Raw genomic sequence first — 18,190 nt, 5'->3', positions numbered from 1 at the left:
CAAAGAACTCAAGCTTTTTTAACTGTTTATTCACCAAGGAGTTAATCCAGGACTCACACTCTCTGCACTAAGGACACGTTGTGATTGGAACTGTCTTGTTCTTCTGGAAAACAAAACTTGGGGAAAGCTTGAACAGGATAATGTACTGAAAACTAATGTAAGGATGGTGAAAATAATAGCCAGAGAAAAAAGAGTGACGACAAGAAGACTACATGTTGGTTTATAAGAGCAACAAGCCAGAATTAAAGTTTACAGTTCAGTACAGAATTCTATGGGCATGGTTTGAACAGGTAGATACGATATAAGATACATTGGTCTATTCTTTTCCTCAAGTTAATTGAGAAGCAGCCAAGGATTACAAGACAAAAAAATTCTCTGTAAAAATATCAGCGAAAATCTATCATCTTCTAGAGCAAGTTTCCAACAGGGTGACAATTGGTGGTCCTCTTAATGATGAAGAAACAAGAAAAGAAGAAAAAAGAGAACCTCAGAAAGACTTGACATGAAAAAGTTACCAGAATGGCATTCATTCAACTTCAACCCAACAAATCATGATTGAGAAGAAATTATTTGGAACAAAGAGATCAATCCAAATATGGGGTGTTAGTTTTTTTTTTTTTTTTTTTTTGAGATAATTTGATAGGAATTACGGCAAAAGCCAACAAAACTCTGTACAGAGCTGATTAATTAAGTACAGTCAGAACTCAGATGGCTAATACTTTTGGTTAATTACATATAGAGATGCAAAAAGTTGAGACTAGGAGAGATTCCTATACAATAATACATGTGAAAGCGGTAAATTCATTTTATGACAAAGTTGTTAATGCACTTTCTTAGTGAAAAGGCTTCTTATGCTAAAGAGATTCGCAGTACTACTTGAATTTCCAGGATTGCTGACAGCGCTGCCGTCTCCATTGTTGTCGTAACCATGGCTGCCGCCGCTGTTACTGCTGCTTCCACCGCCACCGCTGCCAATAACCCCAAGTGCACTGGTCTCATCGCTTCTACAGCTCAAATGGTTCCTGTACCCAATACACATGGGGACATTCAAATTCAAAACTCTAACTCTTGAGGCAGAGGAGGAGGCGGCGGCTGTGGCGGCTTTGCTCCGGTGCACCTCCGATGGTTCCTTCCGGGCGGGTTTGTCGGCATTGCGGGAGAAAGTTTCGGGTGTTTTGGGAACGGATCCACCGCGGCGAACCTGCCATACTGGACTACTCCGGCCCAGATGAACGCCGCCACGACTCGGGCTGCTCGGCCACTTCCTGGACTTGGATTCTCCGGCGGAGTTGCTGCGGGAACATGGCGCACTGTTGACCTTCCGGGATCCAGGTTGGGCGCCGGGGAACAATTTAGGCCTAGTGAAAGCATTCCCAGCGGATCTACTACGCGAAAAGGGCCAAATATTGATATTCAACTCGGCGGATGTAGACCCATTGGTAGTCTTCTTCTCTTTCTTCTTCTCCTTGTCACGATCCTCCTGATTACCAGAGGTGTTCTTCTTCTCACTCTTCTTGAAAATGCTCCACCGCTTGGAGGAAGAGCCCGAATCGGTGGAATTGGGCGTCAATTTGGGGCCGTCGCTGGGATCGGGTTCTGAAGGAGGAGGCTCCAGGTGGGGTTTCTGGTTAGGGTCGGTGGAGGGAGATGGGGAGTGGTTTGGTAGAAGGTGAAGGGGAAGAAGAACGCCATCGACGAAGAGCTCGTCGGCAGAGAGAAGATTGGTCTGAGGGAAAGAGGGGTTTCGGACCATCCAGAACTCGAACTCAGGGGAGGTGGGGAAAGTGGCGGTGGAGGGGGAGGGGGAGGGAATCTCCATGGAGAGGATGATAAGTGAGAAGAGGAGAGGGAGATGAAGGAAGGAAGGAAGGTTGTTTTAATTGGTTTTTGGAATGGGGAGCTGAGCTCAGAGTTCAGGAAAAGGAAAAGGACCCTACAAAGTTAAATAAAGAAATCAAAATAAAAACTGAGAGAGAAAGAGAGAGAAGTTGGGTACTCGATGAGGACGAAGCATGCTCTCTTCTTCCTAACCAATATTTTCTTCCCCAATTTCTTTCCACCATTCTTTATTCATTATTGTATCAATTTATAATACATGCTAAACAAATCATTTTAGTTTATTAAACTTTTTAAAATTTTGTATAAGTTAATTGATTCAGACTCTTTTTATTATGGAAAGTTGTTCAAAAATTAATTTATCAAATAAAATTTTTACTAAAAATCTAAAATTCATAAAAAAAATTCATGGTTTAATTGAGACCATGGTAGATTTTATTGGATGTTTTACTTAAAATTTGAGAAGTAGAAGATGATATTTGTTTGAAATAGTTGTTTTGAAAAATAAATAATTCATTTTTAAAAAAATGTCACACATCATGTCCATTAAAATTAAGCTATGTTTGATGTTTCATTTGGTGATACATCATGTATATGTTCAAATAAATAAGTCAAAACTTAAAACGTCCAAACAAAGAAATTGAAAATTCAAAGCATCATCTCTTGACGGCAGATTGTTGTTGTTCCTTCCAACTTCTAATCCTCTCTTTAAACTCACAAAACTCTTATATGTAATATTAAATTCTCACTCATTTCACACTTTTTAATAATAATAAAATATTCCACAAATTATTAATCAAAACAGCAACTAATTAAGGTTTTTTTTTTTAAAAAAAATAGATTATTTACCCTTTTGAAGAAAAATTACAAAGATTCATTATATTTGATCTTATCATTTTCCTTTAATAATAAATGATTAAAGGTTTTTTGGAAAATAAATATATGGTTAAAAATATAAGGTTTCAAACTCTCTTATTATTTGTGAATTATAATGTTGGGAGAATTTTGATAGAGTTTCATATTATTTACGTTGTTTAACTCAAGCATATTTTCTCTCCATTTTTTATGACAAATTTTATTTTTTATTTTTTCAAAAGGATTAGAGTTATTGAACAAAATCAAAAGGATAAAAAATAAATTAAAAATCTTGTTTATTTATTTTTCAAAACCTTATTTGATTTCTGAATGCATCGAGAAAAAACAAGTATCGGCAATCTTAATTTTCAAAAACCATAGCTAAAGACCACTCTCACTCTAAAGTCCAATATCTTGTTATCATACTCCAACTTTTAAAAAACTCTTATGAATGATTTTGTTGTTGGTTTTCTATTATTCAAATTTATGCTTATTTACTGAAAAACGTTGGGTTACACTTTAACAAGAAACATCTGACTAATTAAATTCTAAAACAAAAACGAGTTATTGTAAATTATAAAAAGCATGTTATATTTGAAAATGTTTTAATTACTCAAATGTGTTGATTATTGAAAGAATAATGAAAAATAAATACTATTTTCAAAGTAAAAAAAAAAACTAAAATATGTTCTCTAATGTTTAGTTTTTGAAAGGTAAAAACTATAAACATTACTTTTGTCTATTATCTATGTACCTTAAACAATGTTTTTGAAACTAAACCAAATTTTGAAAGAAAAAAAATCCTAGTAAAAAAGTTTGTTTTTTCCATTTTTTTTTATTTTAACATCTATACCTGTAACCCTCTCAAATTTTCAATTATGTCATCCTTTAGAGAAAAAAAATATAACTTGAATTTTAAAAATTTGCAGGAACACATAGTATTCAAAACATTGAAAACAAAAAATAACATACTTATTCAAATAATAATAATAAAAAAGTAACAATATATCTTGGTACTGCAAATTCTAATAATAATGTAAACCATGCAAAAGGTCTCATTGACTAAAATAGCCACATATGGATCGTTGACTAATTAATTTAGTAATTGAATTAAATTATTTATTCTGTATAATATTCTTCAACAACGCAATTACATCTCAAAATTTCAAATTTAAGTTGGTTAAGTAATCTATTAAATTGTTAAAATTTTGCTCTAATACATAAATTTCTTGCACGCATGAACAATTATATTATATTACAAATATTCAAACAAATAGTGGGAAGAAAAGTTTATAATGATATCCTAAGATGAATTATATACATACATATATATATATAAACTCAATGAAAAATATATATTGGATTTAAAAAATAAAGTGTAGTGTAGTTGTGTGCACATGCAAAAAGTTAAACTGGGTTGGGTTTAGGCTATAGTGCGTAGCCAAACACACCCCAGATTTTAGTGGCACAATTAGGAAATAATTAGAGATTAAGAAATTAAATTACAGAAGAAATCGGATCTGAATAATATCCAAGATGCGAGTGATGTCACGTCAGGTGGGACTTTAGGGAAACCCTAATAATTTAATCCTATATATATATATGTAAGTATTTTTAGGTTAAATTATATATGTTTTTTGCCATTTATACTAACGTTGACATTTATCCAATATCCATCGCCATTGTTCATTCCCTTTACTCATAGCCAATAAAAATATTACATCATTTTTCTAAGTTCACCTGACCTTTTGAATATTTTTATTCTTAATGTGAACGCCAAATAGGAAGAGGGTAATGCACTTTTATGATTCAATGTTTGGGTTGATATACATTGGAGATTATAAAACTAATTGAAAAGATTCTTCGATCTATATGTATTTTATGGGATAAAAAAATATGGTCCTTTTTTCCAGGATTTGTCACATCGATGAAATTTTAAATATCTTCTCACCTTTATATATCTCTTTTCTTATAAAAATATAAAATGTCAAATCATATTGAATTATTGTATTTTATTTGGTAATATATTATTTCGTTTCAAATATATATAATTTTAGTCAAATGTCTTTTTTTTGAAAAAATAGTCAATTAAACATTTTCGATAGTGAAGATTTGCATTCATTATGTCAATCATATGATTTGTATACGTTGTTTACTAATGAGCTTCAACAATTATTATTATTGAATGCTTGTTTAGTGATTGGAAAATGATAGCAATAAGCTTGAATAATTATGAGACACTTTCTAATATATTTTCAAACTCATGTTAATTATGAAAGTGTATTTTTTATTTTTATAAAGTTGAATGAAAGTGGAAAAACAAACCACTCACGTTATAGTCTTTCGTGAGTTATATCACATTAGGGACATGCATTTTTAAAAATATATATTATCACATTAGGGACATGCATTTTTTTAAAAAATATATATATATACAAAGGAATTAAAAAAAAAAACAAAAACAAAGTAAGTACAGCTTGAGGGCAATTAAGAGATAAACTGAATATTATCTAGTCTTAAATCTCAATATATTAAGGAGGGTAAGACCTTCTAACCAAATTTCATTCCTACTTCGAAGCAACTGATTTAGGTATTACACAAAACCAATGGCCAAGAAAAATAAGTCAAGCAAATAATTAATTATAAAGGAATAGCTTATATATTAATTAATTTAAAGTAACACTAAACTTAAACATACTATTCATTCTATAATTGTATTCAACGTAACTTATATATACTTAATTTTCTAGTGCAATAAAGCAACTATGTTAAACAATGATTTAACTCATTGTTCAACGAGTAAAGAAAAAAAGACTGTATACAGTAACTAGGTTCTATAGTTTGTGGAAAATAAATTTGTGTTCGTTGTAAAAGACCATCCTATATGTGAAGATAAACCAAAGAGGTTTGGTCCCACACAACCCTATTAAAAGAACGTGCTTATTGTTGATTTTTTTTTTTGGTTAAGAGTTAAGAGTAAAATTAATGAAGCTAAGGATAAAGGTGTGTTAGAGTAGAGCGGCATAATTGGGGGGAAATTGAATGGATTTGGTCATAATTGAAGGCTTTTGAAAAAGCTAACAATAAAAAGCGTGAATTTACCTGAAGGTTAAAAGGAAAGAAAGAAAGAGGGAGTTAAATAAAAACATAATTATTAAGTGTAAATAAATAAAAGGGAAAGAGAGATTTTAATTAGTAAAGAAATAAATAGGGGAATAATGGGACCCAGGGGGAAGGAGGAAGGGGGGATTTAATTTGGATATCAATGTTTAGTTAAGTCAGCACCATCCAACATGCGCTGGCCAATGCGATTGGTCGCTCTCTATTCTCTAAACACAACAAATTAGTTGAGATTTGTAGCCACTCCTATATTATGATAACCGAAAGCGACACCCTAAGGAATCAATTTCCTCTCCCTCAAGGGTTTCTATATCATTTGTCCCCACTTCAATTGTATTACATACGTATTCTACTACTACACTATTCCACACAATTATAATATATATTTGTTCATTTCTGATTTTGACTTCCTAGTACTTATCTTACACACTTTGCACGTACTTACTACAAGAAATATTCCTCAGTATCAGTGTAGGTGTTAGTTTAACTCAATCACCAATTAAATTGTTTGTTATTGAGTTTAGTAGGGTGATATTACATTAGCATTAATGTATTAATGTAGTGATGCATGTCCTTCTTCGTACCTTTGATTTTTGTGACACTACCTTAACGTTTTTACTATGGGCCGGCTATGTTATATATATGTTAGCAAAGAGATGGTTGTATAACTGAACACTTTTTATGGAGTTGAGTTAGTTGTCCCTCTTGTTGACTAGTCTTCCTACTTTTGATTCTTGAGCTTATTAGACCTATTGGTTCTTTATTGGAATACCTTATTCTTTAATTTTAAATTGAAGATTCAAATTTATATCCTCATTCATAAACAATATTCATTTTAAAAACTTTATTAAGATATTTTTCTTTTTCTTAACTTCAAATTAAAATTTTCAAATTCTAATTGAGAAAAGCTCAATATACTAGCAACTAAGAGATATGTGAATCAAATATGTTGCTCTAAAAAATTAACAAAAATTGACAATCTCTTGAGTCCTATTCTCAATCTTCAAAGTGTCATTCAAAATTAATTTATTTTGTTTTCGTAATTTAGCTATATATATTTACATTAAACAAAATTCTTCTGGTTAATTTATTTCTTACCATTAGATGCTGCAGCTGGTCCTAATCCTTTTCCCAATGACAAGGGCAGTAATCTTCCAAAAGGAAGACCCAACGGTTGGAAAAGAACTAGAGGTTCATTCATCGAATATATTAGGACGATGGGTCCAAAGCTATAAGATAAATTCGGTAGGCTCATACATATTATAATAAGTGCAGATGAGTTACCATATAAAACAAATTAGCAATGAGTATTTATTTGGACACCAAGCAATAAAGCTTTCACTTGTCTTCATATATTGCGTCCATTTAATTCCCTACTTCTTTCTTACATGCATATTTTAACCATAAAAGTAACATCCTTTTACCTGACATGGCTCCAACCTCTCTTTTTAAAGGCCAAAAAAGCAGCAAATTCCTCAAGGGCCGGCCATGGGTAAATAGTAAGCATGCATAGGAAAAGAAAAAACAAAACATAACGCTATAATTTTGTGAGAATTATGAATTTCAAATATGTCAAAATTCAAACGTTTAAATTTAAGATACAAAAAAATCAACCGGACCCATTATTTGTAAGGGGTAAGAGGTGGTGGGGGGAAGTGAGAGCGATGTAGGAAATTTAGGAACGCAAGAAAGGAAGAGAAGGATAGAGAATGATTGAGAATGACTCTTGTTTTTCCTTTTGGTAATGGTATTTGTTGTAAGGCAGAAGGATGAGCCATGTGCAGCCTATCTTCTTATTTTTTCCCTTAAAAAAATAGTATTATCTCATAAATGTGATGACCCTACCATAGAAACAGACCTTACTATTTGTATTAAGAAAAAAAATAAAAATATAGATTTCTTAATATATATAGCAATTCAAACATATAAAAAAGAAGAGGGTGATCAATGATCATGGAGTGAGTGCTATTGTCCAGTGATCCACTGCTCTGGCGGACCATCGTAAGGTCATCTCAAGTGAAGCCACGTTAATTATTAGTAAAATGAAATGACAAATCGAGGGGATGTGTTAAAAGGTATGATCGGAAGGCGATGGAGGGTGCCACGTGGAGGGAGAGATGAAAAGAAGATGGAGGAGATAAGTAGGTTTGGCTTTATTATAAGATCTGCAAAAGATTTGTAGGCGAAAGGAATAAAGAGGATGACGTGGTTTCAGAAACAAAATAGCAAAACGATTTGTTCTAAAGTCGTTTTATACCATCATCGTGCTTCTTCTTCTTTTTTTTTTTTTGTTAATTTTTAGTCATATAAAAGTAAGGTATGATTATGAAATCAAATAGCAGGAAAAAAATGAAGTGAATAAAAAATGGGAGTGGATAGGGGTAAATATATGATGAATTAGGTAAAGGGTCAATTGGTTGATGCTGTCTATAAAAAGACCAAACAAACCGTAATACTCACACTGTGTCACACGTCACAACACATTAATGTATTGTATTTATGTTATGGACCACCCTACGCTACAATTACCTTCTTTCATTCTCCTTTTTATTTTCATTTTCTTTCATTTTTTAAATTTCAAAGTTATATTTAATTGAGGTAAATATGTGTAAGTGAAAAAGAAATGTTGTAGAGAGTATAGAGTATAGAGTTTAGAGTTTATTTATGAGCTTATTCTAAGTGGGCTAAGTGGAAGTGTTTTGAGTAATAAATTTGGGCACAATAAGAAATGGGTAAAAAAGTTGAGTTGGAGGAATTTTGGATTCCAAAACTATATATAAAAAAGACAAGTGCTAAAAAAAACAAACCTACTCGTGTAGTACTTTTTTATTCCTTTGTTAGGTGATGGCTCTATGCCTAAGTTAACGATGGCATGTGATGTCTTTCAATATAAACCAAACCCATCCTATCACTTATCACACAGCTCCCTTCAAAATTATATTAAATTGGAATTTTAAGGTTGATAGTTGTTTGTGTTCATTTTATTCTTAAATTGAAGTGTTTATTATGTTATTGATTAACAATTTTGTATACTGTAGGTAATTTTAATGCTAATTGGTCCTTAGCATACTTAATATTTTAGATGGATTTGATAATTGGCCAAATTTGTAGTTGAAATAAAGAAATTCATCCCAATGTTGTGGAAATAGGTGGAGATTTAATTTCAAGAACTAAATATATATAAAAGCTAAAATTCAAAGGAAATTTAATGTTAAGAAAGTTAAATTTCTATATAATATCTCGCCATTTTGTGGAAATAAGGTGGAGATTTATGTTCCTTTCTTGTAAGATTGTAGTCATTGTCTAAATCTAAATATGACAAATAAATCCTCAAATTTCAAAAGCAAAAGAATTAATAGAGTTTCACAATAGTATAGATTAAAGTTAGATCAACATATCAAATCAAGCGGAATGGTATAGGGAAAGTGACCTATTCAATTTAATAGATATATAAAAGTAGTACAACTTTGTTGAAGAAAAAAATTCTAAACCGTAATGTATACTTGTGCTCGATTTCGAAGTTGATTCATGATATACTATAGATGAAGAGTAAGCTCTCGTGATTTCAAATGCTCTCGTGATTTCAAATAAAACTTAAAGAATGGTTAAGAGTAAATAAGAGTTTTACATTTGTAAGAAATAAGGATGGTTGGGAGTGTAAATAAAATTTTACATTTGTCAGAGGAAGAAATATGCATTAGCTTTTATGAATATTGGTATGGTGGTTCATACCTCGTCCACAGGTAGTAATGAATTTTAAAAGCTTAGTATTGTGTGTACATCTAAGAGAGCTATAAATTCGACTTTGTTAGTAATGAATCGTACAAACATTACATTAAAAAATAATAAACATTATGAAATAGGGTGTGGACATATAAGTCAAAGAAAATAATAATAAAGCAATATAGATTGGGGAATGTAAATGAAGTAGTGGAGGTGGCGGCTGTTAACTGGAAGCATGAGGTCGTGACATCAAGACAAGAAGAAGACAAGGGTCAAAGAATTTGAGTAACTTGGCCCTCACTCAATCTTCTTCCTCTTCTTCTTCTTCTTCCTCTTCTTCTTCTTCTTCCTTCATCATTATGCTCTCTGACCTTTTCAATATTCCAAATTTAAACCTCCTCTTTTCTATTGAAATGTCATAAGTTTCATATTACTCTTTCAAAATGAGTTGTATTTGTATTTTTATTATTTACTATTTTAACTTTAAGATTTAGAAAATTATGTCATATGAAGTCTCTAACTTTAGAGTTTCTACTTATTTTAATTTGCATATTCCATTTCTTCCCTACATGACTTCTTTTATTGCTCAATGATTAACTACAATTTCGTCTCTGCAATTTCTATATTCGGGTCCATTTTCAATTATTGTTTCTCCATTCTTTTCTTCTCTTGTTCGTTTTTTGGACATGTAGGGGTCCTCAAATTTCTCGAAACAAAAGTGGTATCAATTGGGTCGAATGAAACTTACCTATTTTCATAATATTTTGTTTGTAGAAATGGGTTTCTTCTGTTGAATGGGTCAATGATGAATCTGGGGAGTTGCTGTGTAATTAAAGGAATGGTTACATGATGCCAAAATGGGAGTGAAACACTCGATTAAATTCTCATTAAGTGGAAAGATTAAAATTGTGAAATGAACAAAAACATGTGATTCAGATATGTTTTTGGATTTTACACAGCCTGAAAAGAGAGAAAAACAAGCCGTACAGCGACTAATACAATGTGAAGAGGAAAATAATATATGCAATAAAGTGCTTTTACTTTTGGGGTTTGCTTAAAAGTAAAGAGTAGTTACAAACTGGAAACATGGCAAAAGCAAATACCAAACATTTGTTTAAGTTCTTTTTTTCTTCCCTATCTCTTTTGGTTAGCTTTTTGGGTTTATAAAAGGAAAAGAAAAGAAAAGGCAGAAAAGGCTAAAAGAAAAATCTGTGCTTTTGGATTTAAACCCTTTTGCAGCAGTAGCTAAGCTAAAGGGATGGATGTGGACCCTTTATGAGCACAGACTGAATCAATGGAAATGGACAGACTTTAGACTTTAGAGAGTCTCAATTCAAATCATAAGTTCAAAAATATTAAGATGCTAATGAAAACAGTTCCCTATTACTTCTGATTCAAATCAGAAACTGGGGGTTTTCAAGTTTAAGGGTTGTGTTCAGGCAGTTTGGTCCAATCTCTTGGTTCAATGCTTTCTTTTTACCTTTTTTATCAGAATCAATCCTCACAGTGACCAAAAAAGTTGTGTAGATTAGGTATCATTTCAACGTTTCAAAGAAATCTCCTCTGCCTTCTGCAGTATGTAGCTTAGAACCATTTCAACATTTCAAATTTATGTACTAAAATAACATTTCAGGTGGTACAGAAGTTAATTACTAAAGAAAATTGGTTAGGTTTCGCCATATTTCTACATAGTTACAATCTTTTGCTATATTTGAAAGCTTAACACCAAATTTCATCAATCAAATCATTTCATTCAAAATGTTTGACGATTATCATAATTTCAATTGGTGTGCAGTAGTAGTTGGATTATTCAGTACATTTTAACTTTTGGTTATTCATCAATGGACAACAACCTTATCTTTCAAAATTTCGTAACGGTCATCAGAATGTGAGTTCCCATCAAACTAACAGGAACTGATATTATTCCACAAAAACTTCGGCAATTTTAATCAACGCCTTACACACCACTGAGTAAATGCTAATTAAGCTGAAGTTACCATCTCCATGGTTATCTATGATTACGAGACAATACATAATCGCCGGTGTCTCCTCAGGTTGAAGATATAATAACTGTTCTTCCCACATAAAAAAATGCCATCACACGAGCAGAAAAGCTTCCTCATGAAATAAAATTTGAATCAAAACTACAGCTCGGAGTTAAACTTAAGCTTCGACTCCAAGTTCAAGGAGGAGAGTATGATTAACAGCATTTGATGCAGGACCCACGAATTGAATAGGACCTGCAATTTCGATGTCATGATTAAATTGTTTTCTTCTTTTAAAGCATATTAATGACATGCTTATTTTTTTCCTTTCAACATCCACAATTTAAATATTAGCAAATGCAGAGGGAAAAGGAAATTGAGTGGTAACCAGGCACTAATAGGAACATGACAAGAAGGAGATTATACTTGTTTGATAAGGGCGGACAAGCAACGAAAAAAGATAGAATGAATATTTGCTAACCAGGACTAATGTATCGGTTGTTGAATGCCCAATCATCCCTCAATGACGCAAACTTCTTGAAAGGTGCCCCTGATAATTCATAAATCGAACATTATTGCTTTGTTTTTTTTCCAGTTGTAGATAAGTTCATGAAAGTGATTGATCCTTATGACAATAGGATGACACTATTCTAACAGTATTATTACACAACGAAAACAATGCTTTCTTTCACAGCCATACCATCAAGCTCGACCATTGCCTTCTTAATCACAGGCTTGAACTTGCCTGTCACAAAAATACAAATTCAGTAACAATACAACTACATGAAAACCACATCATTCAAAATATATTTAAACTAAGATTCAAGAACCTTAAGAAAAAGCCAGGCCACTAACCCTAGAAAAACAGGTTAATACTATTTAAATAGGAACTTTTGTATCATTACTGTTATTTAAGTTGAAAGCTGCAGAAGCAATTATACCCTTATCATTTCAAGTTTCAGATTTATGCCTAGCAAATCATTCCTACCTAAAAGTATTTTGTTTCTGTTTGACCTGCAAAATGTATGTTCACTGGTATACATTTGGTAACATATCTCATAAATAAATTGCAAGAAAGGGACAATTCTACAACCTTCGATGAACATGAAATATTCTGTAAGTTCCACAATTATTTCTACAGAAAGGTTGTCAACCACATTGTTTACGGAAATGAACATCCATTTCGGGAAGCATGTAGAGGAGAGAGAAAAGAGGCCACAAAAAGACAGCGAAACTAAGACCATGCATGAGAGAGATCACAGAGTAGCAAGTTGTAGTGTACCATGTCTTCTCTCGACGTCCATTAATGAAGTCAATGCAGTCCCACCAACAGTCCATTCTTCAACAGGAGCAGCTAAGTTCCCCACCTGGCAAATACATGGAATATGCAGAAAGACTTACCAACTTATTGCGGAAACAAACAAAGAAATACAAAGAAGAAAATATTTGTTTGAAGTATAAGCAGAGAACAGGACAGACAGATGATATTAGTCCAGTTTTTCCACTCTGCAGGAGAGCTCCAGCACCATAACCCAATGCATAGCAGTATGTGGAATCGAAATTGGTCGGTAGACCACACCTCCCTTCGTAACTGAAAGTTAATATTATCGATTGGGGTTAGTGTAATATTTTATTTTTCCTTCGAGACATTGCTGAGGGACTCCAACAGAAGAAGAATGAAAGAGAAAGAGAATGAAAATTTTCAAGTAAAGAGGAGAATTTTTACCCAAAAAAGTGAGATTGGCCTTTAAACTGGCCTTTGTATGCACCTTCGCTCTTTCTCTTCTCCAACTCAGTTTCAACCATCTGAATAAGCATTTTCTCTGTTTCTATTCTAGCAACCTAAACAAGAAAAGAAGAAAAGTGTTTGATCTAATCTAACCGTGAGACACTAACACATGAGGATCCTGACAAAACAGCAAAATAAAACATCTACCTGAACATTTCCGTGAGGATCTCTTTCAAGCATCAATTGTTCTTGGATTGCTTGAGGTAAAAACTCAAAAAGTTCAAGAGACTGACTAGTGAGTTTCTTTTTCCACAATCCTTCATCATCAACTACATCATGGGCCAGAATTTCATTTAGCTCTGCGATAAGTTGTTGTACCTGGAAGGTATTCAAGAACAGCATATGGTTTCATTAAGCACACGCTAAGAATGAGGATAGGAAGACAGTCATTACTAATTTAATGAGCAGTAAAAATTACCTCTGGGATGAAGTCAATCAGACCTTCAGGAATAAGTATAACACCATAGTTATAACCAAGTTCAGCACGTTTGCAGACTACATCTACTATGTAATCTGTAACACTTTTCAGTGTTTGCTTTTGAGCATAAACCTACAACAAAATAACTCCTTGTAGTTAAGTACAGTGTAGACTGTACATGCAACAAAAATTATAACCATCGACAAACGATTCCCTATCAATCATAAAACTTCCTAAAAGGTTCCATATATAAAAGATCTCAAAAGCTGATCATTTAGAAACATTTACAATGAGCGAAAAGAGAATGTGAAGATACCAAAATTAATAAATCATCTTGTTCCCTTTCCCAAAATTTGATCGTACCTCTTCCCCAATAATAGTAATATTTGGATGAGTCTGCAAAGCACACTCTAGAGTGATGTGTGAAGCAGCACGCCCCATAAGCCGGACAACTGCAGTTTGCATATAAAAATACCTTACGTTAAACACCACAGAGTGAAAAACAAATAAATGATCCAAACACATGCTACAGCATGTCAGCACTTGCTAAGAAATGTGTACTACTAGTATGACAACCGAAAGCTGCCTCTTAGGCATTAGACAGTTTAACAGATGATAAACAAAAACTTGCACTTTGTAGACTGTATGGATTAAAAAACCAAGGAAAAAGGAATGAACATAAATCCAGTTAGTGAAGATCGATGACTATCTCACTGTTTTGGAGTCAACGGAGAAATATAAAAACTAGTATCAAATTTCAGAATCAGGTGGAGGTGGGTGATATCATGGAATTATAACCATGGAATCAACCACTGTTTCAAACAATAACAAAATTGTTTTCCTTGGTGGTATAACCTGATGGCATGATGAATGACAACAATATAGAAACTTGAATATATCATACTTACAATGATAGTATTTTCCAGTTGATCTAGCATCTATCATGACATTACCAATCATTTCTGCATATATCTGCCAAATAAGAAACACAAACTTCTTTAGTTGTAGCATCAGAAAAATGTGATGACAACCCTACATAGTAAAAAATGTACCCAGACGACAGCTTTCTTCTCTGTGAAAGTAATATCAAATATAAATAGCTTTAGTTCAGTACGAAAGCACATTGTCAATGAAATGTGTTATAAGACTTTTAATATCTACTACCACAATGAGAATAAAACTCGAAAGCAGTTTTAGACCAATCATAGGACAATACAGTTTTACATCAAACGGATTATTGGCCCCATGTTAAAAATATTCAGTGAGAGAAATGGTTTAGTTACCCTGCAAGCTGTATCAAATCCAAAACTTGTGGGCACCTCTTTGCATTTTAGATCTCCATCAATTGTTTTTGGGCAACCAATTACTCGGGTCTTCAAATTTTTACCTCTGATCATAAGAAGAGATATTATTTCACAAAACACATAATAGGAACAACTAAAGCTGTAAAACATGATATGGAAAGGGAAACTTTGTTGAATCAGCAGTCCATCAATATTGTTTTAAGGAGTCACACCTCCAAATTTCCAATGCATTATCTTCTTACACACCTGAAGTTTTCAGCAAGAAGACAGGCATTTGTATTGGAATCATCTCCACCAATCACAACAAGCCCATCCAAATCAAGCTTTTTTGCTGTTTCTTCAGCTTGTTTGAACTGAAAAATTAGACCCATTCAATTAAGTTCATATATCCTGAAATATCCAAGTCACTACAGTATAATGTGTCGCCCTTGAGAGGGGTCTCACCTGCTCTGGAGTTTCAATTTTGTCCCTCCCACTGCATATCATATCAAACCCACCCTAAAAAAGAACCCGAAACAAGTAAATATTAATAATTAACTTTGAGATAAATAATCACTTTCCCCTATACTAATTATCATCATCACTTATGCCCATGCATCATTTTACACGTTGTTTTACGTAGTAGACATAGCCCATGATGATCAAGTAAATATGAGAGTAAAGAAACCTAGTAGAGTTTAAGATTGTTGGAAGTATCTAAACATTAAAGTTGTGAAGCTTGCAAAAGATTTACCTGATTTCTGTATGGATAAATATAATCTGAAGTCAATTCCAGATATTTACATTTCATAATCCCGGCAGGGCCACCCCTGAAGCCATATAATACACTGCCTTTGGCGTGATCCTGCAAGTAATCTGTTGCCAACACGGATTCAAATCAATAAAATACAAAGAATGAAAGAAACATAATTGGAATTTTATTAACACATAATTATCGGAATTAAAAATTAATTCAGTAAATATAAAATAATCATTACCAAAAATTCCAGAAATCACATTGTGTCCTCCGGGGGCCTGGCCTCCAGATAACACAACACCAATCTTCAACTTTTTGTCCGGTTGACCTTTGTTGGAATCGCTTGGCACCAATTTTGCCGATGGCTGGCCGAAAAGATTAGGAAATAGCTTGGCTATCTCGTCTGGATAAAACAAAGCGTGAGCAAAAACAATTAAACGCCTAAATTATAATCCTTCTTTCGAAAACATGCACCAAATCGACTTGCGAAAGAAGACACAAGACTTATATCGCTAGAATTCACGTAAGATCTATGAGATCAGAAACAGTCACCATAACATGACAGAAATGAACTTCAACTCTAAAGCATAAGCAACTGTTTCCATGATTTTTGTTGCCGTTTTGGGGAATAAAAACGAAAAGACATTAGAAATGCTAAAAGTGAAAAAGAAAAAAATCATCATTCAGCAACCAAACAACGAGATTCCTGAAGAGATCGAAAGGAATAAACATCATAAGATCAAGTAACAGTGGCATATAGATAGATCCCGATAGTAGAGAGTAGAACAGAGTACCTGGATTGCCAGCGGCAGAGCTAGGGGGTCCATCGACGATTGTAAAGGGACTTCTGAGAACAGAAGGAAGAGGCAGATTGTGGTTTATACGACTGGACTGGACTTCACTATAGACTGAGGAGACCCGTCCGGATAGCGGCGGGGAACTGGATTTGACGGCAGCTTCGCCATTGGAGATGAAAGAAATTGACATTGTGAATAGAAGAGGAAGAACGATGACTAGGGAAACTGATGGGGCGAGAGACGGAGAGAGTGTGATACTCGAAAACTTAGTGTTAAACTCCAGAAATGTAGGGAATTGTCCGGACTAGACAGTCCGATACCAAATTGAAACATTGTAGAGAGAGGGTAAAATAGTCTTTCGGGTTAGATTCTTTCGGCTATTGGTTCAATTACCTGGGGCTGCTTTAGGGTACCGAGATTGATTCTGTGGGTTGTGTTTCTACTGGTGCGGGTCTTCATCTCATCTCCAGGCCCGCTTTCTCGGCCTAAGTATAGGAAAGCCCATATTTGGCCCATTCTAAATGGGCTTGGGTCTGTTAGGAGGAAGCTTCTCTCATAATGTAAAGTCTTCCAGCAAAATTTCTCGGAAGAGATGTTTGGATAAAGTTGTGAAGCTCTGAGCCTCTGAAGTCTGAGATGGGAACAACTCTTTAGCTTCATATGGAGTTAATAAAACCTTAAATTTTTATGTCAATCAAGTGTGAACTTCATGACTTCACACTTCTCCTTTTCTTTTTCCTATTTTGGCTGAAAGCCTGAAACATCACAATCAAATTGTTATTTGGCTGAAATATTCTTAAACTCTTAAACTCAGGTATAAAAATTGATGTTGGAGTGAGCTCATCCAAAAGCTTACGCTTGTGGTTGAAGACAAATTTAATTGTATATCACCAACAAGTTGAAAACTTTACAATGCTAGACTCCACAATTTTACATTTTGTCTTCAAATACTTCTTAAAAGTTTAGCAGAACAAACTTTTTCCCATCATATCTTCCAACAAGTTTTTTGAATGTGATGTCTAGAAAACAAATTTATTATTTGATTTCAAAACCCTAGTTCCAGTGAATGATCTAATACAAAACTCTTAAAATGGTATTTGGTTCGAGTTGATAGTTGAAAATTCACTTTTTAAAACACAATAACTCATTAGTCTTACAAACCAACTCAATAGTCTTTATTGTAATGACTTGAAATACGACATTTCAAACTTATTTTTAAAAAGTCACAATAACTCTAATAGTAATTTCATTGTAATAATCATCTAGATTCATAAACAATTTTGTCTAAGAAAATAGTTGAACTTGAACCCAAAGCTAAACAAATAATAATCTCTCATTCCACCAAACAGCAAGTATGGGTAAGCCCTCTGTTGTCGCCATCATCCCTCCCCTCCTGCAATTTCGAACAACTAAGCCAAAACCAGAGCTAAGCCATGAAGAAGTCCAAGAACCAATAAACACTGTAGCTTAGAATTTGTAGTGAATAATGATATTGACATGTTGTCCCACTTCAGTGCCGAGGGATAGATATAATTATAACAAAAACGTGATGTCTTCATTAAGTTTCAAAGAAACGTGACCATTTATGGAAAGAGATTCCCACCAGCTGTATACGATTTTTCCCACA

At 33.4% G+C, this 18,190-nt stretch overlaps 2 protein-coding genes across 2 annotated transcripts; both read right to left on the bottom strand.

The window, feature by feature from the left end:
- Positions 1-497: 497 nt before the first annotated feature.
- On the bottom strand, positions 498-2,052 carry LOC101203369. The gene has a single exon (XM_004134734.3). It carries the CDS (start codon positions 1,817-1,819, stop codon positions 821-823), a length of 999 nt encoding a protein of 332 aa, XP_004134782.1. The 5' UTR covers positions 1,820-2,052; the 3' UTR covers positions 498-820.
- A 9,212-nt stretch (positions 2,053-11,264) lies between these two features.
- Positions 11,265-16,883, bottom strand: LOC101203616 (pyrophosphate--fructose 6-phosphate 1-phosphotransferase subunit beta). Its single transcript, XM_004134735.3, has 16 exons — positions 16,561-16,883; positions 16,008-16,169; positions 15,764-15,885; positions 15,475-15,528; positions 15,277-15,383; positions 15,010-15,115; positions 14,635-14,698; positions 14,090-14,178; positions 13,727-13,858; positions 13,456-13,626; positions 13,246-13,361; positions 12,999-13,110; positions 12,802-12,886; positions 12,220-12,264; positions 12,001-12,069; positions 11,265-11,774 (listed from the first exon to the last, which is right to left on the bottom strand). Exons 1-16 carry the CDS (start codon positions 16,751-16,753, stop codon positions 11,698-11,700), a joined length of 1,704 nt encoding a protein of 567 aa, XP_004134783.1. The 5' UTR covers positions 16,754-16,883; the 3' UTR covers positions 11,265-11,697.
- Between the last annotated feature and the right edge of the window lie 1,307 nt (positions 16,884-18,190).

This window comes from Cucumis sativus, chromosome 6 (assembly GCF_000004075.3).
Source record: "Cucumis sativus cultivar 9930 chromosome 6, Cucumber_9930_V3, whole genome shotgun sequence".
Taxonomy (NCBI): Eukaryota; Viridiplantae; Streptophyta; class Magnoliopsida; order Cucurbitales; family Cucurbitaceae; genus Cucumis; species Cucumis sativus.
This window is presented reverse-complemented; position numbering and strand designations above follow the sequence as displayed.

What these genes read in the sequence shown, in the direction of transcription:
- LOC101203369 (XM_004134734.3), bottom strand. Translation starts at nt 1,819, where the DNA reads ATGGAGATTCCCTCCCCCTCCCCCTCCACCGCCACTTTCCCCACCTCC.
- LOC101203616 (XM_004134735.3), bottom strand. Translation starts at nt 16,753, where the DNA reads ATGTCAATTTCTTTCATCTCCAATGGCGAAGCTGCCGTCAAATCCAGT. An exon ending in GATTTGATACAGCTTGCAGG is followed by an intron (nt 14,699 to 15,009) that starts GTAACTAAACCA and finishes CTTATTTGGCAG; the next exon opens with ATATATGCAGAAATGATTGG. An exon ending in ATCCTCACGGAAATGTTCAG is followed by an intron (nt 13,362 to 13,455) that starts GTAGATGTTTTA and finishes TTTCTTGTTTAG; the next exon opens with GTTGCTAGAATAGAAACAGA.